Here is a 26,175-nt window from a genome sequence, read left to right on the forward strand (position 1 = left end):
TATTTCTTTTACATTTCCCAGCAAGTTTCTGTCTCATCTTTCTAAAACTGTTTATTAAAATATATATTATTTCGTTTTAAAGAAATAACTTATAAAGAGAACATTTCATCACTTACCTGTTTCTTCTACTTGTAGATATTTACCTTGTCCAAATTCTTGTTTTAAGGTTAAGAGTTTAGAATGGAAGAACAAGGAAAACCAGGAAAAGGGATTTTCATTTTTATTCTCAAATTTTAAGAAATACTACTTACCTTCTATTTTCCCAAACATCTGTAAGGAGACCAGCTTGTATAACCCTATACTTGGTAAGTGTTAACACAGCTGATAAAATCATTACATTTTATCTAATAGTGATATTATGATCTGATTAGTGAGACATGCCTCTGCCCAAAATAAGGTGACAACAAGACCAAATGCTGGTTGAACAGTACTGAATTTATTTTGTCACATTGATTGCATGGGTAAGGAAAAGACAGAGAGAGAGAAGGGAAAAAGAGAGAGTGTGCAAGCAGAAGCTGGTCACCACCTGTGGATCACCACCAGTGGTGTCTTGGTGGGCCTTCTTCACTCTGGGCCTGGTGGTAGCATGTGGGTCCTGGTTTGTGCATCTGTTAGTAAGTTCTGTGCTGAAAGGGGTACTGGGTCTGCAAGGTCTGTCACTGGCATTTAAGATATTTTCAGTATTTATACATTTTAGAAACAAAGATATTATTGCTTATTGGCTACAAGTAATATGGTTCTCTTATTAATTAGTATTCCATCTTCTATTGGTTAAATGCATCTTATGCTAATTAGTCTGCCTGTTCAGTTTCTCTCTTCTTTTGAGATGGTGGGTTGCTTAGGTTGGTGAGTCAGTGGTTGCAGATCTCGCCCTGTGGAATTACCTTTTACCCAGCCACAGATGTGTCTCATAATGTGGGATGATACCTTTTTGACCAGTGATATACATGTAAGCAGGTGCTTCTTGTCATGTGGTCTGTCACAGTGGGAGTGCATTAACAAGGATCTGCTAACCAGATCTTGTCTCTGTCAGGTCTGGAATTAGCACCTTCCTGTCACAAATTCCTCCCTTCTATGGCCCTAACAATGTCTGAGACATGCACTTGTGCTCTCTAACAGGACAGTATAGCAAAGCAGTTTTTAGCTTGAGTCATGTTGCCCATGAAGGACATTCTCCAGAAGTATTTGTCATGAAAGAACATGTTAAGATTCCTGTTTCTGCTTTTCACTTCTTTGTTTATGGAAGCCTCTGACTCCAGTAGAGTCGATCTTGCTCTGTTAATCTGAACGAGGCAAATTAAATATTCTTGTAAAACCTTGCTTTAATGTGACCTGTATTGTTGATCTCAGTTGTGCTCTGAAGAGGAACTACTGCTGCTGAAATAAAAGGTGTAAGTGTGCTGTTTTTTGGGTGTGTTGGCTTTATCTGTACAGAAACAGTGCTTGGATTATACAGTGCTTGCTCACATTTCTGACAGGGCATAGTCAGATTTTTTGTGCCAGCTGCATTGTATCAAGAGCTCGCAATAGGGAAAGGAAGGTAGGGTTCAGCACAGTCTTCAAAGCTGATGGTGCTGGAATGTATCTTTCCATATAGAGAGTGGAATGTTTAATGTTTCTGTGCAAACCTGAGTTTTACTCAGAGTTTTTAGCCCATTTTAAACCAGAACGTTGTCCTCAAATCTTGATTTTGTTCTCTGAAGGTGTGCATACTCATGCACGTGTTGGTTGTAGGCCAACAGAGTTCAAGACTCCTCTTTGCAAAGCAATACCCTGTACACAGGCTTTAAGTTACTGTTTCACCACTTGAGTCATACAGTCACATCACCATTCCTCTTATCTGTTAATGCAGCATCTCAGGAGGACTCTCCAGAGTAGTGATCTCCAGACACAATGCCATATTCTAGAATCAGCCTGTCGGGGAAATTTGTTGAAAAGATCTTATCTTCTTCCAGCCCATGTTCATTTATTTAGATTTGAGAGATGGTTGTGTCAAAGCCATGTTCTCTTAGGAAAGACAAACATTGGGCTTTCTCATCTACAGGAGAACCAGTATAAATACAACCATAAGTAACAGTAGAGTAATAGTTATTGTGCAGATGCTGAAGAGGTTCAGCAATAAAATATCTAAAAGAGGGATAGGAAGCAGTGCTGAGAAAGCAAACCTACTGTTGCTTCATGCTCCAGAACAAGAAATATGGAAATGCTATTTTTCTCTTTCTATGAAGATCTTGATTGAGTCCATAGAAGTGTTACTGTAGTCCTCTGTTTTTCTGTGAACTGTAAACAAGAAACTTCCAAGGCCTTAGTAAAGAAGAGGACAATGGGAAACAAGAAGAAATGTGCACAGGTCCCCAGAGTTACTGCAAGTGCCTTAAACTGTGCACAGTGAGCAGCTATAATGAGGATTTTTGGAAGAGTACGGTGATGAAAACAACAAAAGTATTGGTAAGTTGAATAATTTCTCCTCTAACATATTCTTCTCTGGCTTGCATCTTCCCAACCTATTTGAAAATAATCCTGTGCTCGTTCTTAATTTGCAGCCTTGAGGGTGAAAGCAGGGCAAACTTGGGCACTGAGCCTGCTACTAAGAACAGTTCTCATGCTACTGGTGTAATGTTTAATTTAGGAGAAGTTATGAGGGACAAATCAGAACAGTAGTTTTTAAGCAAGCATTGATACAGGGCTTTACTGGACACAGCATACTGGACTGAGATTCAAATTCTGTTCAAATTCTGGCTTTAGTATTACAGACTTAGGAGAGGTATACAGCATTAGAAAAGCCCATGAGATTGTTTTTTGAGGGGGTTTGGTTTTGTTTAGAATTTTTTGCTTTTTTATGTTTTGGTTTGGGTTTTTTTCTGCCTTAGTATTTATTTTGGTTGTAAAGTCTTTGTTAAATATCTGCTGAGACTGAGTTAGAAGTGACTTAGTAAGAGCTACAAATACAGCAATAATATTCCAGGGGCATTGCTTCTTCCATCATAGTAATGTGCCTTTCTGTGCCATTTCCAAGCCATTTAGATAGGTTCCTTCATTTACAGGAAACACTAAAGTGGGCTGTCCTGCAGCTGTCTTTAGCTCTTCATTCCTTATGGACCCTTTATTGTCTTAAAAATTAAGCATGGTCAAAGCTTACAGGTGTCTAGTGCATTTTTGCTAGTGTGTTCACTTTCTACCCTTTTATATCTTCCACCACCTTCAGCTTCCTGCCCTTTTTGTCATCAGGTTCTCAGAGGGGGAAGGGCAGGGGGTGGGGAAAGCCCAAAACACAATAGAGAGAAAAAATGGAAAGTTGGGGGAAGGGAATATTTACTCTTGTGCTGTTTTAGTCCATCTAACAAGCTCTTTTTTGCCTTGGTTTTATGTCTGTGTTCTCATCTGAAGCCTTGATACCTTCTTCCAAGTTGGACAGAATTTGAAAATACAAGAAACAGCTGGGAGGATACATTTGAGAAGCAGCTGGAAGGAGGATACATTTGAGAAGCAGCTGCAGCACATAATGCAGTTGAAACAAATTATAGAAAGAGGATGTTCTGAGAGGCTATCATCAAACAAGGAGATAGTGTGCTGCAAAAACATGTTTACTGCATGTTTAGTCCTTCTGAAAATACTGCCAGCTGCCAGTATTGCAGTTCTTATGCTCTGCTGAATGCATGTAGATACCAGAGAGAACTGATTTTTGCATCTTTAAATGCTTTGCTACCAGGCATTTGCTTCCTTTTTCACAGATTGTACTGTTATCCATGCTTGTTAAAGATACCTTAATTTTTAGTTTTCTTACTCACCTGCTGCTTTCCACAGAATGAAAACAATGTACTGGTTTTATTATTTGCAGTAAATAAACCATTTGTAAACTTGTCAAAGACTATTCTGTGTATTTGTTACTTAGTTAGGTAGATGATACGCAAGAATCGTGGGATTTTTCCTCTAAAAATAATGCTTGCATTGAAAAGTGTGGATGTAGTTCTGGAGTTTGTACAGGAAACATTCCTCCGTGTAGCAGCATTGTGGTGGGTTTATCACTGCTTTTGTATGTGGCTTTTGAAACAACACTGAGATAGACCAGTGTGGATATCCTCAGTGTGCGTGCTGGATCTTGTGTATTTGCCATGATAACAAAGAAATCTTTACAGCAGTCTGACAGATGCTCTGGTTGCATTCTGATGCCTTAAAAAGGCTGTAATAATATTGCTTAGTCAGTAGTTGATTATTTCTTCACTGCTGTCCAGATTTGTCCTTGGATTCTAACACCATAAACTGGCAAATTTCTGCAGGATCCTTTAAAACAGCTCTTGACTTTGCTTTAGGAAGATACAGTCAGGGAATAGTTTTATACTGTTCAGTGTATTTTTTTTTTTTTATATCTTCTTTGACTCTCACCGTTAGTATCCTTGAATTGCTTTCTGGTTGGCCTGTAAAACCATGGAACTTCTCTCGTGCTCATGTACTGCAGGCTTCAGAAGGCTTGAGGCAGTGCTGACTTGACCATCTCTGTTCAATTTGTCACTCTCTGTATATGGATAGGACCATCATTTTTTCATGCTTCCATCTTTTTGTTAGTTTTGGAGTTGGTTGGTTGGTGGTTTTTTTGGATTTTTGTTTATTTTGTGTTTTAGTTTGAGTTTCTTGGGTTTTTTTTTCTGTCACTAGATGGAAATCATGATCCTAAAACAGCAGCATCAGGATATCAGGATGTCCTGACAGTACATATAATCAGTCCTTACCAAAATATTAATCTTCTTTTTGTTTTGGAGTATGTCTCATATTTGCCCATATAGGACTAGGACTACAGTTGGCTGACATGCCACTTTCAGAGAAATGTCATTTGCACATGAATGTACCATTGCTGCTTCAGGCTCATGATTGGTAACTCAGAACTATTCTGCACCATGTCTTGGGTTGTAAAACCCAGAAATGACATTTTGCAGTGTTAAGTCACAGAAAAATGCAGAATTTAAAAATGTGTGCCCCATCTTTGTAGTGCTGTTACCACACATGTTCACTCCATCCACAAAGAGTTAAGTATGGTCATGGTTTCCTTCTGTAGCAGATTCAGGAGTACTCATGACTAGCACAATAGAGAACCATAAAAACAAAACAATTCTGAACCATCAGAATCCTATGGGACATGGGATGGCGAAAATAGAGTCCCCAGACAACCATAGTTTCTGCCAGCTGATGTGCCCCTGGGCATCCTTCATTATATTCCCTACAAACCAGTGTAGAAGCTATTGCCACAGAGTCATCTTGCAGCTAAGTCACAGGAAAAAATTACATGCCTGTGGGCTGGCAGCAAAATTAGCCAGTGCAAATGGGGCCCTAGGTGAAGGTGCAAAGCTCATGTGGCTTTGGAGCAGGATTTCTCTATTCTACCCATCTTTCACCTTTTGCGAGGCCAGAAGGGGCTGTGTTTATTGCATTTGCATTTTGGAATTATATAGCTCTCATTGTAGCCATGATTAGATTTTGCAATATATTATTTTCTAGGGAAATAGTTTTCTTGTGTAGGTCATAGTCTAGTTGACAGTTATTTTGCTACTTGGAACTTTGTATACAGTTTTCAATGAAAATTTGTAGTGAGTTTGCTGAAGTTTATCTTTAAGTATTGAGTATAACGTAGTTTTAAAGAACATGAAAATAATGAAATTAATTTACTTACATAGAAAAACAATGCAAGCAAAACCATAAGGCTATAGAAGTCACTTTCAGATAAAAAATTAATGGTTCCGCATAGCAGAAATAAGTTTCTGTCTTTTGGACCAACAGTGTTTTCTCCCTTCAGGAGAAAATTCAAGTGTTTTGATATCTTACAATTCATGACATTTTCTCTGTTGCATCCATTCCAGTCCATCTTGGAATGAGTGGTGCAACAGGTGAATGCAACAAAATGATACCTCTGAAAGTTCATGTGTACTGGTTATGGTTTTAGGATTTCTTTCTTCTGCAGATCTTTCTCTCTGCACATATTTTTAAGATGTTGTTTTTTTCATACAGATATACCACAAATGAGACCAAAGCCACACTACGTAATAGTTAAGAAAGATGCTGAAACCAATGAGGCAATATATTGCACAAAGGAACCTTTCATTAAGGCTCGTGTTATTGTCATTCGATGGTTGGTGTCTTTCTGGCTTGAGCCAAAACCTCACACAGGACCTCATATCCCTGGGATGGAAGGTGAAAATGTGCCAAAGAATATTCAGGTAAAACCAAATACACAAAAATGTATTTGTTCTCTTGGGTTTGGTTTAATTGTTTTGTCAGCAGTATGCTCTCTCCCAATAATTACAAGCAATGAAAAGTTTTTAAAAAAAACGGAATTTCTAAACAAATTGGATGTTTATTAATTCACTTTTAAAGGATCTGCAATGCTGCTTTTTTCTAATTCTGTGATTTGTTTTTAATCAACTGGACATTAGAAACCTTGAAATGCAGTAAGTAATTTTTTTGTTGTTTTTTCTTTAATTCCTCATGCTGGTTAAATTATATTTAAATTGTATTGATTTATTGCTGTACTAAAAATGAACTATGAAAATGTTTTTTAATTTTTTTTCAGAGAGCAGCTGCTAGCATGGCTTCAAGGGAGGACAGTAAAAATGACAGTACTGATAAGCAGGATAGAAATGCAGAACCAGAACAATCTCATTCTAATACAAGTACTCTAACAGAGAGAGAACCAAGTTCTTCCAGCCTCTGCAGTATTGATGAAGAGCATTTAACTGATATTGAAATTGTCCGGAAAGTCTTCTCTTCTAAAAGGAGCAATGTTAATTTTCTAACTGAGATTTTTCGACAGGTAAACAATTCTCTCTAGAATGCAAGAATCTTGATTATTATATTGTATATTTTCATTATGTCATGGATTTCTTTCAAGACTGCTTGTTAAGCAGAACGTTATACCAAGTTACAGGTTTTTTCTGTCATCTTGCCTTCAAAAATTGAAAAGCTAAAATTCTGAAATACTTTCTGTGTAGAATGCCCCTAGTTCCTGTATTTTCTAATTTTATATCTTTAGTAACCAGTTTAGCAACATTTAACTTGGGCTTCACAGTTCCCCATAGACGGGAATGTTTCATCTCTTCATACATCAACGCTGTAGGTATTAGAACTCACAGCTTACCATTATTAACATAAGCCTCCTGTGGGAGTCTGCAGCTGTTACAGAGCTGTTTTAGGAGCATCCAAATGTCCTTTCCTTGATAGTGTTCATCAGAAGAGTAGGACAGATGGCTATAAAAGGTAGCAGCTTCTGTTTCTGACTTAACTGCAACCAGAAATGTTAGCTGAGCATACTCAGAATTGTATTTCTCTACTGGAAACTATTAAACAAATTTAAACTGAGAACATATGCCAGAATATGGAGCATTTATTAATAGTAACTTCGAGTTCAATGTGGGAGAATAGAACAAGATAAACTTTCTTTATCCCCCATGCTATAGATCAAAAGACAAAGAGAGTTTTCTGAAAAATAGTAAAGAAAGATATACTAAGTTTCAAGTTAAATGGACAATGCTAATTGGTTTAAGCAGCAGAAAGCTGAGCATTTTAAAACTCTCTTATCTGGATGAAGTCAGTGTTTTTGAATGAGGCAAATAAATCCACATCCCTTGAATCAGAGAGCTTGGACACAGTACTGAAGGACATAGAAGAGTTACTTGAATTTAGCTGACACTCGAGGGTTTACAGAGTCTGAAACACTGAATGTAGAGTGTAAATTATCAGTGATCTACTTTTCACTGTCCCCACAGTGAATAGAAGCAAAGGCAATTTTCTTCATCCTTTTTGCAAGTCACTCCGTGAGCTTATGTAGATTATTTGGATTTCAAATACAATTATGAGATCATATTTACATCATTATATACCCAGGAGTTTTCAGTGTAAATAGATTTCTAATAAACAAGATGTTTGTAATGTTTCAAAAGCATTAGGACTAAGTTATTCCTGTCAAGAGGTAGTTTCAGTCATATTGAATGTTGGAAAGATTGTCTGTAGAGAACAAGTTTTATGCTTTTTAGACTTGAGGGTACAAAAAAATGTATATGGGCTTGCAGAAGAATCTTAGACTTGATGAGCAAGTATATGACTGAACTTGTCAGTTTAATCCTGTAATACACAACTGAATTCTTTTTAGTGTGATAAAGGTATGAAATCTCTGTTTCCAGAGTGAACATAACTACCTGTGTTACCTGGGGCCTCCTTAAAGACATGGGCAACTAGTTTTCACCAGCATGGACCCTGTAAAACTGTGTTAGTGTAGTTTATCTGTTCTTCTAAGTATATAATTAGGGCATCATAGTCTGTGGTAAGTGTATTTATAATTAGTTAAAATCTGACTAATGTTAAAAGTTTCTGGTCAATGACTAGTTGTTACCAGCACAGCCAATACAGAAAACCTTCTGAAGAGGGCACTGATCAGCCATCACACCAACTCAAATGCATGATTTTTAGAAACAATAATACTGAAATTTTTTCAGGGAGTTATTTGCTTTAAGGAGACCATTTTGTAAAATTTTAATTAGCTAAAAATAAGATAGTTGACTACCAGTATTGTGGGTCACTTGAATTTTTCTTAGTCAATTAGAGCTGCTTTAATTGCACTTTTCCAAATCCTCTGAATAGAAGATATTGTAATAGAAACTTCTGCTCATTCGTTTTACAGATTTTGGTGGATGTTTGGGTCTTAATTTCAGCAGGCTAAGTGCTAAGTAGATATGCTCACATGGATTCTTATCTCTTTCAAAATATTTCTTGATACAAGAAACAAGTTTTCTTGTTTAAATGTGGAGTTTTTTCATGTTTTCAGTTCATGGATGAGGAAAGTGAGCAAACATTTAGGTTTGGCAATAGTTTGTATGCTAGGATCCTACATGGCTGTAGGTGGCTGTATTTTTCCACCTTTATCTCTTAGAACTTGTACAATATAAAGCCTAACTTACTTCAGATATTGTAACAGTGTTTTGTTTCTTTCTTCTACTTGCAGGCATTTCTGTTGCCAATATGTGAAGCAGCTGCCATGAGGAAGGTGGTGAAGGTGTATCAAGAATGGATTCAACAAGAAGACAAACCTTTATTTATGAAAGAACCAGAAGAAATAATGCAGTGCACAACTGTAGATTGTGATGAAAGTGTTGACCATAATTCATCAGAGAAAGGAAAAGAAAGAGAAGAGGTAAAATATTATTGATTAATAATATTATTGGTTAATATTTGTGCATTTATCTGCTAACAGACACAGAAGTGGCTTCCTTGATAGTTGATATGTGGTTTTCTTTGGTGTCAGAGCATATATTGGGGAAAACATTGTAAAAAAAAAACATTTATTGGGGAAAAATTGTAAAACACTGTATGGACAAGCTACCAATTTTATCCATTATCTGTAGCTTTTTAATGTGCTTAGTTCAATTTAAAATTTCATATCATTTTATTAACTGTTTTCATGACGTGGATTTTACAGTATGCCAATTTTCAACTGAGTAAAAATTGTATTCAAATAAAAGGATGACAAAAATAGTAGTTACTCCATTCAGTTACTTTAAGATAATTGCTTCAAGCCTCATGAAATATTCTTGTGTCTCAGGTGCTTTTGCCTGCTGTTGTTTATTATTTAGTATCTGTTATATCCTTTTTCCTTTAATATAAAGCCAAAATATCTGTCTAAAAATTTGTGGAATTTTAAGAAAAAATATTTTTCAGGAAAAAGGGATGAACTCCAGTCACGTTAGAAATTCAAACTGGACAAGAAATGGCTGTTATGAAGACACTTTGCATAAAACATCTGAAATTGATACCGAGGAGCAAAATGTACGAGCTGGAGTGCAGTCAGTATTGCAGGTATGAAACAGACTTGGTATTTAATTTCATCTAAATCATCTACCTAAAATTCTTGTTATCAGCACATAAAGAGTGAAATGTAGTGCAATACTTCTGCCAGGGAATCCCATGCATCTCTAAAACATTTCTGAATTTTAAAATTATTTTATATGCAACAAGTATGATGATAAATGTTAGATAAATGACACTGGTTCACTATATCTTTATTGAGCTGAAATAGGACAATGTATAGACCAGTGCTGGGTAACACAATAAAAAAAAAAAAAATTAGTTTTGCATCAGAGCATGCATTCTCCTCTGCATTATATTAAAGAAAAAATAATCCTCCTGCTACTGCAACATCTTCAAATAATTCTAAGTGTTTTATGAGAATGTTTAGAGGCTTTTTTCTTTTATGTTATTGGTCACAAAAGCCAAAACATCTAATCCTGTAGTTTCTCTAGTCCTATTAATAAGGTGTACAGGGATTTTTTTTTCATCTTTTTCTGAATTTACATCATCTTTGAAAAATTTGATGAGGTGCCATAACTCTCTGGTGATATCGTTAAGGAAAGCAGGAATTGCAGTTGTACCCTAACAAAAGTTTTTTAACAGCTTCTAGGCAGTTTGACAGGGTAGAAATTGTGTTCATTTCAAATGTTTAGCAAAATACTTCACTGAGGGTGAGACTATAGAAAACTGGGGGTCTTTGAAATGCTGTTGTGGTTATAAAGTGTGTGCATTTTATGTATATGGGTGTACATTCATTTAGGTGGGTATGTGACTCTAACATATCTGTATCTGTTTGCAATATTCTACTAAGGCTTACACATCTGACAATGTCTTGAAGATTATTTGTGTTGAAGTTTTTTAGACAAAGGCTCATTTGACTACCAAATTTTTTTTTTTCATTTATTATTTTTTTTTGCCTGAAACAGAGTCAAGACATCATTCTAATCCCGTCTCAATTTGAGATTTCCTGACCTGGAACCATGTTTGATTTTCCCTGTGAATCAATAATACAAGACTTCTGTCTTGAGTTTCTTTTCCATATAATGCTTGCATAGACTTATTTCTAGGCATTTAGAATAAATTAGGTTCATTAGTTGAAGCTAGTGAATGTAAAACTGCATACTAATAGTTTTTAATTATTAAAAATCCAAAGCTTTCAGTAGAGGGAAGTTATGACTTCAGTACCAATGACTTCCTGTATGAGTAAAATAGTAATTGAAATTCTAAACCTGAGATTCAAGTGCTTTATAAAGTTACATAAAAATACAGTAACACTTCAGTAGCTGCTTCTGTAGCGCCTACAATGTCCTTGCTACTTTTTTTTCATAATTTTCATTCTGAAGGCCCTAATTCACTGCCCACTGAAGTCAGTCACTTTGGGGAACGTGTCCAGTTTCCTACTTTTGGTAAGCCTTACTGATCCCAGTGGGATGAATGCTTTTGTTTCCCAGAACATGATACAGGCTGTGTCATGCTGAGGCACACTCTGTGTACCAGGACTACTTCAAGCAGTTTATCAAATATTGTACTGGTCAGTTCCTGGCTTACAGGTGGAACTTTGTGCAGTGGACTTCTTACTGGAACATTTTTGTCCAACATATTAAATTAATCATATTGAGTAGTTTATTGAACCATATGTCTATGAGAACAAAAATACACAAATAGGTTTTGTAGAAAAAAATGGGGAAAAGATCAGTCTCATTGTTGCTTAATTATTACTTCAAAGTGACATATTTAAACATACACTTCTGTGTGCATATGCAACCTTTTCTGATAATGATTCTCTACTATAGATTTTTTCTTCCTGGTGCTACCAACTGGATTGCTGAAAACATCGAAGTGCTTCAGGATCATGACACCCACTCTTTTCTGCTTACAGGTTTTTATAATAAATTCTTCAAATATATTTTTTCTTGAACCTGCAAATGAATTTAAAGCCCTGCTGGATGAACACACTGATATGTGCAAACGCATTCTCAATATCTACCGCCACATGGTGGTCCAAGTGACCATGGACAAGAAGACATGGTAAAAATGCTAATGTTTTTATCTTAGATTATTAGTTCACAAGACAAGTGAAAATTTACTGGGTAGTAAACACAGTAGAGTGGTATTGGTTATATGAACCTCTAAATCAGTAAACACATGAACTTGAGCACTATAGACAACTTAGCACAGGGGAGGTTATCTGCTTTCTTAAAGCCTCTAGTAAGCTCCTAGCTAATTTGTGGCAGCTTAGACCTCAGTGCAAAGAGGACTAAGCTGGGATATACCGACTGTTATTAAGGACCTACTGATGATTTTTTCCAGAGCATTTTGCTCATGTACCAAAGCAATAAAATATCGAAACACATGAAGCTTCACGGCCTTATTTAAAAATAAAAATGCCCCAGACAAGCATGGATAATGATTACAATCAGATGTGTGTTGTTCTTGACCTGGAATTGTATGCAAGAGTCTGTTTGCTGTTGAACTGTGTCATGCCTTTCCAGTGCTTACAGTGCCTAGCAGATACAAGAGACCCTGCTTTAAAGGAATTCCTGTTATTTCCCACCCCTTTAAATAGTAGTCTGTAATCAGGTGCTATATTGCCACCATTCTTCATTACAAGGAAGAAGTAGCAAGGGGATTTCAAATGTCTGATTTATTCAATTTTAACTTGACTTGCATTTAATATGTCAGTAGTATTTCCTGAACTCTAGGTAAGTAAAGCTGGCACTATGTGTCATGTGAAGCTTGTCTCCTCTTCTGAGGAGCCAATTTAGCTGGCCACTGGGAAATTTGGGAGTGATAATAGTAAACAGATTCTACTAGATTGGTATTTTCTTTCCCAGTGTAAAGAAGTGACTCTAGACCACAATGGCAAAGGTTGTGCCATACAAAATAATTGATGAAGTGCCTTAATGATAATGCAAAATTATCAAAGCCTGTAATTCATAGAAAAAGAAACAGCTCAGATTGAAAATACAGTTAAAACTTGGCCTCTAATTTCAGGCCATTGAAGGTGATAGCAGTCGAATGACTTGGAAGAAGATATTACAGGGCAGGAGGGATTCCTCACTCTTAAGTGTGAAAAAAGATTAGAATACTTTCTTTTGCAAGAACCAAGTTAGGGTCTTTGTAATCATTATGACCTTTTTGCAATGTCTTTAGGCAAATAAGGCTTGATTATTACCTTGTAAAATACCTAGGTATATACGAAGGTATAACAAAATGATAATTCTAATACTGTTTTGCAGGGAGCAGATGCTGCTGGTGCTGCTCAGGGTAACTGAATCTGTGCTGAAAATACCACCCCAAACCTTCTCTCAGTATCAAGGAAGAAAAAACTCCACGTTAGCTGGAAGACTTGCAGGACCTCTTTTCCAGGCAAGTAAACATAAATTTACTTTAATTAAATTCAGCCTAATTTTCATGAATAGATTGCATACAGCAACCACTGTTGGCTAATTTTTCATATCACTGATGTGTTACCCAGACAGTGTGAGTGATCTGAGTCAAAGAGCTGGTTATGTTTGTTACTTTCTGTCCTATATTTTAATAACACTGTGACAGCAGTATTTGAGATACTGTAAAATTCAAGAATTGCTGTCCTTTAGATGGGTTGGAATAACTGGCAAAGGTAACTGGCAGTGTGTGCAGTTTTAGCCTGCTGCCATAGCAAAATTTGCTCCAGTCAGCATGAAATCTTCTGTGTTATCTATGCCTAACTGATGTATTTTTTTTTTTTATTATTATTTCTTAGAGAAGTCTGTAACAAGTAATTTCCTTACAGAAAGCTGTAACAAGTAATTTCCAAGTTTATAGTTGCAAAGTGCTGCTGTGGCGAGTTCTCAGTGACTAAGATCTGTAGAGTCTCCAGTTACTTTAGCAGAACAAAAGAGAACACAGGAGATAATGGGTCAAACCAGTTGTTCCTGTGTCTAATTCAGAGCTCTGTGTTAACACTTGATAATTCATTAAAAATCTGTGTGTACTGGTGAGGAAAAGAATGTCAGGACTACACAGAAACTTCTGTGGCAGTTTGAGGTACCTTTTGAAGTAGTAACATTTGAATATTGTCAACTTATGTTCACAATCCAACTTCTCTCTGTTCTTTTAGACTCTTATAGTAGCTTGGATCAAAGCCAATCTAAATGTGTACATTTCTCGAGAACTTTGGGATGACTTGCTGTCTGTAATGTCATCACTGACATATTGGGAAGAGCTGGCCACTGAGTGGTCACTGACAATGGAGACACTTACTAAAGTATTAGCTAGAAATTTGTATAGCCTGGACCTCAGTGACCTGCCACTGGATAAATTAAGTGAGCAGAAGCAGAAAAAACACAAAGGCAAAGGTAAGACAACGCTGTATAGACATAATTTAAATTTGAGCTGGTGCTGAGCACAGGGTAATTTTGGTCTCACGTTTTTTGTATACCTAATTAAGCATCTCTATCACCTGAAATAACCCTGTTTCCTTAAGGTATATCTGCTTTTTGCAGCTACTAACATGATCATGTTATTTCTGCAAATAGACACATAAGAAATGTAGTTCTTAGAAGTGTGTTGGATTTAAACTAAAATGTTACACTGTAATGGGTTATGCCTTTCTTCTTTTATCAAAGCAATTAAATAGTTGAGTCCCAATCATAACTTTTTGAAAATAACAGGCTACTCAGCTGGTGAGAACTAAGCCATTGCAAGCACAATTGGAATATTGATCCTGAAATGTTACAAGATAAAATGTAAGGTGAACATAGTTCTGTTTGGTACTAATTGATCACTAGCCCATCATGAAGACAGATTTTGTTACAATGACCTTCTGGACTACTTAAGAGAAAGTAAAGTTTAAAAATCCATATGTGTGGTACCTGTTTTTAAACTGATTCCTAAAAGATACATAAAATACTCTGTAAGACATAATATGGGGAGAGGTTGCTGCTTATAATGGCACAGAAAATTTGTCCTCCTGGATAGAGGTCTGGATTGAAAGTTGCAAAACCTGGATTATTTTCTCAGTTTGGAGAGAGACCTTCTGTGTATGGCCATTAGAAATAACTTTGTTTCCACTTTTGTAAAACATGGATAATGATAATATTCTTCTTTAAAAAGTGCATTGTGATCTAATAGTGAGAGGCAGGGTTATATTTAGAGTGAGTAACAAAGATGTAAAAACATGTTATTTTTAGGCTACTTTTTATCTCTTCAGTCAAACCTGAGGGGAAGTGCTTCCTAGTACTATGTTAGGGTTTGTCAGTGAGAAGGAACCTGTGTGGATTCCTTCCCTTAAAGAGGACGTTGCTATATGCTTTTTTTTTTTTGCTAAAAACATATGCCTTGTCTTAAGCAGAGTCATTATTCACAGATAAACAAAACAAACCAAATACACACAAAAACCCCCCCTACAACAACAACAAAACCCAACCCCAACAACAACAAAAAAGCCAAACAGCCTGGCATAGGATAAGAATGTGTACAGCTATCTGAATATATGCTTAAAAAGCATTTTGAATCATCTGAACAACATAAGGAAAGTTTATGTAAACCTTCAGTGACAGAGTTTCAGAGAAAGCCTCCATTGCTAAATGTGAGTTGCAGAGTCAAGTCCAGCTTTAGAATTAATAGGTATCATACAAATTATGCCAAATTTCTTTGTCTCTGTTTGTTTGCTAATAATAATGAATGTGTTATTAGATTAGAGCTCGCTTTTTCCAGAAAGATTCCCCTTCAGTGATTGTAATTGTGTCACTTTGAATTATTAATGAACTCAATCTGGGTAAGGAAATGCGTTGCAAGTAATTCTGTATTTCACTTTTTTTTTTTTTACATCCAGTTGTTTTTGATAGCTACTCATATGGGCTGTATTAACTTCAATATAAAATGAATTTGTTCCATCCTAATCTTACTATAGGATTTTCTATAAATTTCCAAAGAGCCTTGTTCTCTGAGCCCACCATCCAATTTTTTTTTATTTGTTTTTTGCTTTTGCATTTGTGTAAAATTATGTTATCCTTATTTCATGTTCTCAATCTTGCAAAATTATTTGGAAATATGCCCCCCAAATATTTTGAAATATTGAAAATACATTGAAATCTTACCTGATAGGGGCAGCAAAGGAAAAGTTGCATGTAGTATCAGACTACAACCTGTGTATGCCCGTGTTTTCAGAAAAGAAAATTACAATAGTTTAGTAGTACCAACATTTCTGAAAAAGTTTGAGTATCCCTCAGAGTTAGTGCAGGCTGAGCTTTTGAATTCATACTTGCTTTGGTAACTTAATTTATTCCATCCAGCTTTAATTTTTTTTTGAAAGAACAGTCGTCCAGTGATAGCAGAATAGAAGTGAATAGATTGGCAATTTTATTTTTGCAGGAGTTGGGCATGAATTCCCCAAGTCTTCTGTAGATAAGTCCTTTTCTAGAGGCTGGAGCCGTGACCAGCCTGGCCAAGCACCGATGAGACAACGCAGTGCTACCACCACGGGCTCCCCAGGAACAGAAAAGGCAAGGAGCATAGTACGGCAGAAAACAGTCGGTAAGTGTCACTAAGAGCTGATAAAAGGGACATTTCAGAAAGGGTAAGGAATGAATAACCGACTTCTGTAGCAGTGTGGATGGCTTCTTTCCACAAAGGTGTACTATCCGTAATGATTCACACATCAGTTCAAGTGTAAATTGTGCAGCCTTGTGTGCTCTGAGGGTAGCTGAATAGCTTGTGCTCACTAGAATTATAGTTACTGCAAATGAAAGTAATGCAGTTACTATATTAATTCTTAATGAATTTGATCATGTGCTTTAGCTGGATTGGAAAATAATACTGTTGTGTGTATATGAAGGAGGAAAAAGCTGGAGTGGTTTTAGCTATGGTGCTGATACGTGGATAAGAGAGGGTTTCTTAAGTGTGTGTTTTCATACACTGCATGAGTATTTTCACTGATTGAGTGTTTTCAAACAGTGCAAAGGAAAGTGGGGAAAAATATGTGTAAGTCTGCATAGTTTATAAAATGTGCTTTTACCAACCCTGAATATTGCAATGATGAAAGATTGACACAGATGTGGTCAATTCTCCATTTCTGAAGTCACCTATTTCTGAATTTTATTACTTGCAGATACTCTTTGCTGTGTTATAAATGAGTTATGCTGAACAATGCTTTAGGTGAACTTCTCAAAAGAAGACTCATTTGTGTTCATATGATTTTGTTAGACTATGTTAACAGGAACTGGACTACAAATTTCTTCACTCTCACTTTTGATGATCACACTGCTATTTCTTACATGAAGGAAAATTAAGCTGGTTCCAATTTTGTATTTAAATGAAGAACCTCTTAAGGAATATCTCTTACTTTTTTACAATCTTTATATTAGTAGTGGCTTTGGTTATTGAGTGTTGTTGCTTCACTGATATTTCTTGGAAGTAGGTACATTCTGACACAGTTTTAAAACTTTGGGATGCATATTGGCAGTTGAATAAATAATTGTGCTAGCTTTTCAGAAATTAGCATTTTCTTTCTTTTTCCAAAAATATTTTGTTAATTTTTTTTAAGTCACAGAGGTTATTTAGACAAAGTTTCTGTTTGGCTATTTGGCATTCCTTAAAATTCTCCATTTAAATTTTCTTTCTCTTCTAAAACTCTTGTTGATGTGGGAGAATTAATTGTCCTGTTAGGCATAGAGAAATGAGAGAAAATGAAGTCCCTACTCCAGAATTTCCTGTCTTTTTTTGCACATTCAAATGGTACACAGCTTTTCCTGTATCTCATGCTGACAGCACCTAGTTTTCCTCATGGATCACAGATACTTTAAATGTAATTTCTGCTTCTCTGTAGTCTGTGATTAACTGTAATGGAGGTTTTGTTTTAAATCTTAATTGTCTTAACAAGATAAAGCTCATGTTGAAATTTCTCCTTTACAAATTGTTAATATTTCAGATATTCTGTCAGAAGGTTATGTTGTTTGGTCAATTTATTAATGCTTTTGTTTTGCTGCAATTTGAAAGATGGCTATTTATATGATGTTAGCCTTGAAATGACTAGAATTTATCTTAATCAAGCTTTATATTGACCTGGTTAGCAGCAAAGTAATCTGATTTTCGTTTCCCTGCACTTTAGCTTCCATGGTTTTGTTCCTTTCCTCCAATTATCTTACATATTTGATATTAATAAGGCAAGTTTGCATTACTGCAACCAGTTAAAATTTCAACTCTATTCATGTTGCAGAATACCAACTGTGGGCAATCCCAGCATTGCTAGGATGATTTTAAAAGATGATAAATCCAAAAAGAGTTACCGGAACCAGAATCCCAAACTCTTCCGTTTTTTTAAATGTTAATGAGGAAAATGTTACAAAATGTTACAAATATCTTAACTGAGTGGAAAAAGTCGTTATTGCCTCTCTGGTTTGCAAAGAGAGCTTTTCAACTGTTTCTTAGTATGTGCCATAATAAATAACCACAATAAATAAAACCTAGAACATTTTGCTGGTCAGATCTCCTCCTTCAGTTTATCATTAGGTCTGCAAGCTGAGCGTGGAATTGAGTCAGACCTTAAATATGTTGCATGATGTGTGATTTGTATTACATTTCCTTTGATTGTGGGTAATATATACTCTTAATATCTTAGTAGGGGGGATGTGCATATTGAATATTTTATGGTAAGAAAAAGCTGGAGTTTCTTTTTCATCTGTTTTATGTTGTACACATTTTTGTGTACATCTTTGCACCTCTATTTTTTGAGCCATCATCATGCCAGCACACATTTATTGCTGCACCAAATATGTGTGTGTGCGTGTTACTCAAATAAAAATCACAGCAATTTTGATATGCAATGTGTACATTTTTAGGCTGAACTTATGTAAAATAATTTTTGGAAAGGGCTTTTAAGCTTATTATGCATATGGGTTGAAAAATCTGTAAGGTTAGACACAGGAGTTTGGGCTTAGACAGCAGGTTCTAGTCCTATAAAAATATTATATCAGAAAGAATTTACTTACCTATTGTTCTGCTTTTGTATAGACAATAGTGGAAGGTTATAAACTATCAAATATCTACATGCTCTGACATTGCCTGGTCCACCTAACTATTTAATGGAATGTAATATGCTGCAGAAAAATCCAGTCAAATTGAAAAGAACACTTTATCTTTTGTAATCAACACAGTATCCAATATCAAAAGCTTGTTTTGTTCAGAATAATTTACCCCAGAAAAGATCCTTGATATTTCTGTGTGTTGTTTTTTTTTTTTTTTCTCTTGCCTACATTCATTGTAAGTTTCACAGTGATGGATGTAAGGCATCTAACTATGACTCTATCCTGAATTTTATTACTGTATCTCTGAAACAAACTGATACTAAAGCCTTACGCAGAATTACCTTTTAGAAAAAAATAGTTACTGTCTTACAAAGTTTACTAGAGCATTGCTTCAGTTTTAAGAGGTCTGTCTTTCTGAATTGTTTTTTCAAACTTAGATTTAAGACTCCACTTAAGTTGTGCTTCATTTGTCAAATGTATTTTCTGCTCAGTGTGACCTGCCCAGGCTATCAGCGTGTTGTTATTATCTACAATTCTTTAACATGGTTTAGAAGTGTGATGTGCTCAGCTTTCACTGCGCTCCATTCACGTACATTTGACTCCCATGCAGATCAGGAGCACTAACATCCTCACTCTATATTCCATGTTGTTGTGAAAATATAGGTATAGAGAGAAAAGTTCAGACTGATGAAGTATTGCACTGACAATATTTATGCTAGATACTCTGAATTTTCCTTAAAGAATTTTATGATTTTGAAGCAATGATTTTAATGCAATGATTTTAAAACTAAGTTAGCAAATTTACAACAGTATGAAAGGAAAGTACTTGAAGCAATGGATATTACTTTTTAAAGGATTTCCAGCATATTTTGAGGTTGAATGCAGTGTCAGTTGATGCTCTGTCTTACTCTGACAAAGAAAAGCAAATGTCAAAGTTTCATTTAAATCTATTAGAAAAGCTGCAGATATAACCTTGATTGTAATACCACAATTCATATGTACATTTTGAATGTCTGTAGGACTGTTCACAGGATGTGAGATATGAAAAGGTGAATAAACATAAGTTTGACAAGATTTATCCAATATCAATTAAAAGCTAGACCCCATGGATAAAAAAATTTATTACTTTCTTGTCAAACCATTTCACTTCAGTACTTTAATTTCTAATGTGGAACTATAACAAGCTTTATTTCAAATTTCTCCACACAGAACTGATCAATTTGTCCTTATGATTTTGAGAGGACATGTATTCTCTTTTGGAGAACATGAATTCAGGAGTGTGGGTATATGTATAATGCAGAGACACATTTTCAGGATAATATCAAAGGAAACTAGAAAAATACAAATGTAGTTACAAGTCACATTTTCTATTAAAAAAACAAACAAATTCAGAGTGCTTGTGGAGTAACTTAGATTTTTCAACCCCTGATGCACTGGGAAAATGTATTAATTAGCTTCTTGATTTCAAATGCAAAATCTCTGTAATTGTCATGATAAAGGCATTGTTGCTGCTTTACATAAAATTTGAAATCTCAGAATGTCTTATGTGTGCACTGATTTTTTTCTTTCTTACAGCTCTGCCAATATCTGCCGTGCTGAAATGTTTTAATTTTTGAATTTTCTTCCTTTTTATCTTTGTTTTCTCTGTTGCTGCTTTTTCTGTGACACGAGCCTTTCATTATAGTCACTCTTCTTTTTTCCTTCCCCACTTCTTTCTTTTCCTTTTTAAAGCCATGAGAAGCCGATCCATTGGTGAATGTGCTCTGCCATCGGCCTATATACGCAGTGCTAAAAGTGCTCCTGTTCTGATCCATACTTCCAAACCCTTCTTGCCTGATATTGTTCTCACTCCCCTTTCTGATGAGCTTTCAGGTAGTGCCACCTCTGCTAATTTCTGCACCCCCTTTATCACTTTTTTAAACCTTCTGCTTTCAAATTCTGCTAAACCATTAAATTTTTCCAAGTTAAAATACTTTGGGGATGGTGGGAGAGGGGAAGAGATTAAGAATTAATATTTTGAGTTTTGTGAGATACCATGCTATTTTACAATTCATTCTGGAACTGTTAGAAGTTAGTGCTGTGCCAATGTTTACTATCATAAAAGAGAAAATCTGAGAAATCTCTTTGCTTTTCCAATTTATTGGTAAGCAGCAATATAATATCTGTCTACCAGAGAGTACAACTAATCTAAATTTTTTTATTTTTGATGAGTGAGGGAGGGAAAGGAAGAACTTAATTTTACTTTGATTTGCCATTTACGTCTTTCTGTGTAAATTTTTTAATTCAGTGTTCATAGACGTTGTGTGAGCAACCATGATGATACACTTCAGCTCCCATGAAAAAAGAATATGGTATCATATAATATGCTTTATAGTATGCCTGTTTTTCATTACTATATAAAAACATGAAAAAAATCTGTAGTGTGGAATTCTCAAGTGTGATGTTTTTGTGTTATTTTCCAAATGACCCGTTTTTTAGGATTGTGGTTTTCCTCAACATTCTGTTGGGTCCAGCAGGGTGGTTGGCTACAAGTTGGACAGTAGCTTATTTTGGATACTTTTCTTTGAGCAAACAGATTCAACAACTAGAATTAGCACAGGCTTTAAAAATGTGTATTTTCAGATAATGTATTTTTTCCAGATATTACAAAGGTATAAATTAGTCATGTGTTAAGGCTGACAGTCATGTTATGCCTTTGTATCAATGAGTGGAAAAAAAAAAGAAAGCACGGTGGGAGGACTATATATAGTCAAAATAGCATAGAAATATAAAGACTTCATGACAATAATATTTTTTAGTAAAGATTTTTTTTCTTTTCCATCTCTCCTGCCTGTCTTTGTTACCCAGAAAGTACTGAGAGCTCCATCTTCATAACTGTATTTTGTCATGTGTCACATGTCACAAAATTCTTGTTGTGAAACAGAAACTTGATGCCTTAGTATTCAGTCTCAAAACATTTCCTGAAAAATCAGGAAAGTTCAAATAACCCACTCTAGAGAAACCAGACTTTCACAGTGAACAATTACAAAGTATTAGGATGCAATTCTTGACACCACAAACAAAATTTAATAAAATATAAATTATAGATAATAGTTAATAAAAGTATGAATGTAAAGAGTATCACTTCTGAGATACAAGTGATTATAATTTAGAAGATAGAGATTTTTGTATGAATGATGCATAAACAACCTATTAGAAAATGGGTCCAACCTGGCCAAAGCATTGTTGGAAATAGTCAGTGCTTAGTGTAGACCTTAAGAGCACCTGCAGAAGGGTGATGAGCTTTCACAGTGAAATATTATTTCATCACATAATCACTGATACTTAATTACCCTTTCTTAAACAAGGCAAAAGTGGTTTTGTAGTCAGTTTTATCATCCATGTTTCTGAAAAGTCCTGGCTTGCATATTACTTCTAATGTGTCCCAGACCTGATGGCTCTCTTGCTGTTATTTTTTATATTGATACACATCCAATCCAAAAACTGCATAACCAATGTAATTATAAAAGTAAAGTGATGTTACAGACCTTTGCACTTCTAACGTAGAAAAACTCCTAAGCCCTTCCTGGGTTTGATGTCTTCTCAAATAGATGGGTGTTGCAGCAGCTTCATGATGTGCCCAAGAATCTTGAACATTGCCAGAAACTTAAAAAACTCTAGTGAAAAAAAGCAAGCTGTTGATGTGGTAGTAGGAGAGAAAGGGAAACACTGTACACTGGATCAGAGTGCACTTTGCTCTTTTAATTTTCTGCATTTTTAATTGTGCTCTCTTTTTTCTTCCCTTTTTTATTTAAACATGAAGCTTTATCATTTTCCTTGCCTTTTCTTCTTACATTAAATGTATTATTTTCTAAAAGCCTTCTGTTTCCAGACATACAGCGTGTAATTTGGGAAGTAATCAAATTATTTCTATCATAAGTGTGTTCTAGGTAATGAATGATGTTTAGCTAGTTGTGACAGCTGTTTGTCTTATTACAGGATTATATGAATATCCCTGTTATCCAAAATGACTTTGTGATCCAACACAACTTGAAGGAGAGGACATTTACTCTGAAAAGGAGTGGAAATTATTCCAGAATAATAGGATGCCTAATATTAAGGTTTTGGAAGTAGTTTTCAGCTTCTTTTTAGCTGTGAAACTTATCATTGAAAGGTGGACCCACTGAACAGTGAGGAGTCTGGGCAGGTAGTCTAACAGAAAGCATTTATGACCAAACTTTATGTACTATATATTAATTTTCAAGAGTAAGCCACAAAACCTGACTATAATTTCTGAGACATAATTTGAAGATAAATCATTAGGTTGATAAAATACATTGCAGAAGCTCAATTCATTGAACAGTACATTGATATCCAGTCATCTGGCATCATGGAGGATGCTTTTCCTAAGATTGTAATTTCTTCATGTAGTTTCTGTCATGCTGTATTTATTTCCATGTGCAGAATATTTGCAACTTTTCAAGTAGCATCTGGAAAGTAGAAGTGATTTATGTTTTAAAGTGTTTAGTTAATGAAGTGATTTGGTACAGTGTATCTGTTGCAAATTCACAATATTTGTAAAAACAACTTTCCTTTAGCCTGTCAGAATCATAGGAAATCCAGTCTTACATATTGACAAGATAACTAGTGAAATGACTATTCACTCTAGAATCCTTGGGGATTTTTCAGGTGCAAGACCTGAAATAAAGTGTCAGTGAGATGTAGACAAGATTCCTAGAAGCAGTGAGCAAACTAATTAAATGTAGGTAGTTAGGAGATTTTTCCTTATCTACTAGGACTAAAAGATTCAACTATTAACATGAAAGGGAGATGCATATTATGCCTTTACAACCTTGCTCCCAAATCATTAAGTAATCATTAAGATTAAATATAAAGAAATCATAACTGTGATGCCAGTATGGCTGTAATTATTCTTTAATCCCAAAAACTCACAGAATGCCTGTGTTCTCTTAAAAAAAACCCCAACAAACTATTGAAAGCTCAGAAGCAAAACACGGAGTTTTTTTCTCACTTCCCAAATGCAAACATGATGAAATATAAACCTGGCCCAGTTTATACAGGGATTTTCTATTAGCACTCATGCTGTCTTGTCAGAATGTGTCTCTCCATGAGTTTGTATTTTAGCATATCTATCTCACACTTGATGCTGAAAAGCTGCTTTCTCTTTCTGCCTTCTAGCAGCAAATGGAAAGGCAAGGTTCATTTAGGAAAGTTGTGATTGTGTGAGATTGGCCAGATGTACAATTCCAGTCTTTTCCTTACTGTACCATATGATGAATCAGGGCAGTGTTTCCCCTAAGGGTGCTCAGGGTTAGATACATGGGGTCAGCCTGCTGGCACACAAGCTCCTTGGGAGTTTCAGGTGTACACCTGTGTGCAGAGGTGAGTCCTGGTTGTGAAGGACCAATTCATTTGGGTTTTTAAATATTGTCTGTGTTTTCAGTCCTGGTATTGCAATAACATTTTCCATTTCCTTACTTTCTTCCCGTTCTACAAAAAAGAAATCTTTATTGGGGCAAGCACTTGTTTATTTGAAGATGTGTACTTGTGTGTGCTTGTCATGAACATGTGAGCACCTAAAATTAATTCTGGATCAACATTGAAATGAATCTAGCTGAATTTATTTCAATGTGTGGAGCTGCTTTGTGTGCATTGTGAGTTCTCTGTCCGATTATTTTTAACATCCTGGAAGGTCATGATCACTGCATGCATGCACGCACAGCATGGGATTTCTAGGCTGCTGCTTCAGATGAGGTTGAGTTTATAATAGATTTGAAAGGTGCTTATTGAGGCCTCAAGATGAGATCACTGTATCATAGTTGCATTTATTAATCTCATATATATCATGCATATTTTTGACTGAATCCTGTGGTAATTTCTTTGCAGCTGTAAGAAATAGCTTGAGACTACGTTAGCATAACCTCTGTTAATCCCTGCCTAAGTCAATAGGGAGTTTGAAATAACAGTTCCAACTAGAGAGAGACAGGATTCCTGTCAGAGGGTGTTAATTCATGTAGTTAGTAATAAGTTGAACAAGAACAATAATGGGAAATTTGTTGCTTATCAAAGCTGAAGAGAAAAGGAGTGATAGGTTGTATTGTGTTCGATGCTTTTTCAGTTCATGTTTATTTTCTGAGACAGCTTGAATGTCTATTCTCTTTTTCCAGTATAGATCTCTCAGTTTCGTGTCTAATAGCTTCTGTACAGTTCAGTAAACTTTGTATGAGGTCAAAATCTTACTCTCAAATTTTAACTCCTTTGAAAAATTGAGCATGGAAATAGCACTTTTCATCTTGATGGAACACATGATTAGTTAAGTACAGACATATCTCATTCCTCTGGTTTATATGTTTTGTTCAGAAGGAGAACATGAGAAAATGCAGCTCTGTCTCTAGCATTCCCAGAAGAGTGCAAGCAGCTCAAAACAGGTTTTAAGGGGACTTGAGATTATCAATATTCAATATTACTGAAATATATAGAGATCAATTAAATAATACTTTCAAATACTTAGTAATATTTATATATAGTATTTAGTAATAATAGAAGTGTTTTAAAATGTAATTACATATATAGTTACTTTATTTTAGCTGTAACACGTCAAAGTTAGGGGAGGGGAAGGGGCTTAAATTTTGTCCTGATATTAAGTAAATTCACCATTGCAGTCCTGAAGTTAAACCATCTAGATAAAACAATGAGGTAAGTCTGTTTATTGTGGCAAATAACTCTTGCTGGTGTTCATTTAAGCTATTTACTGTTATTCCTGAATTTGAAAGCATCTACAACTTTTTAAGTAGTAGATTATAAAAAAATAATCTAGGGAATAAAGGATTCTATCAAAAAGAAACCAACAGAAAATTGAGTAAACTGCTTTTACCTTGCTGTTTAAATGCTTATCTCATAAAAGGACTGGAAGGGATAGCAGTTAGGTTAGCAGTTACTTGTCTGTAAGGGATATTTAGTCTTGCATACAGTGGTAATTTGATAGTATGTGGTATTCCTACACTTAGTAGGAAATCTGAAGAGATGCATGAAGGTTCTTTATTTTTGTGGATGATGTGAAATGAGCTGAAGGTACTTCTGTACAATTCCTAGGTGATCTATGTTGGAACTGCAGGTTTCATTACAGTTAACTATGACTTTTACTGACACTAACATATGAAGAATCTCAACAGAAACATGGAATCACTGATTTAAATGGTAATAACAAATTCTGATCTTTTCATAAACAAATGTGGGTTTACTCTAATGTTGACTGTAGTGAAGCTGCAGGATGTTTTTTGGTATCAGAGTACTTAATTCTGTAATTCTCATAAATGATACATTTGCCTGAGTAAAACTGGAA

The 26,175-nt window shown here is 35.4% G+C and overlaps 1 protein-coding gene across 5 annotated transcripts in view; it reads left to right on the plus strand.

Annotated features, from left to right (window-relative positions):
* RALGAPA1 (Ral GTPase activating protein catalytic subunit alpha 1) overlaps positions 1-26,175 on the plus strand; it is a 130,218-nt gene that overhangs the window by 17,648 nt on the left and 86,395 nt on the right. For 3 of the 5 annotated variants that reach the window (XM_066322102.1, XM_066322103.1, XM_066322104.1), the window contains exons 8-17: positions 167-305; positions 5,998-6,206; positions 6,560-6,799; positions 8,984-9,172; positions 9,697-9,834; positions 11,705-11,853; positions 13,065-13,194; positions 13,928-14,165; positions 16,183-16,344; positions 20,565-20,705. In XM_066322102.1, coding sequence (XP_066178199.1) covers positions 167-305; positions 5,998-6,206; positions 6,560-6,799; positions 8,984-9,172; positions 9,697-9,834; positions 11,705-11,853; positions 13,065-13,194; positions 13,928-14,165; positions 16,183-16,344; positions 20,565-20,705 — 1,735 coding nt within the window. The remainder of the gene's footprint in view (positions 1-166; positions 306-5,997; positions 6,207-6,559; positions 6,800-8,983; positions 9,173-9,696; positions 9,835-11,704; positions 11,854-13,064; positions 13,195-13,927; positions 14,166-16,182; positions 16,345-20,564; positions 20,706-26,175) is intronic. The other 2 variants (XM_066322101.1, XM_066322105.1) reach the window with 1 other exon arrangement.

Source organism: Sylvia atricapilla, chromosome 6, assembly GCF_009819655.1.
Source record: "Sylvia atricapilla isolate bSylAtr1 chromosome 6, bSylAtr1.pri, whole genome shotgun sequence".
Taxonomy (NCBI): Eukaryota; Metazoa; Chordata; class Aves; order Passeriformes; family Sylviidae; genus Sylvia; species Sylvia atricapilla.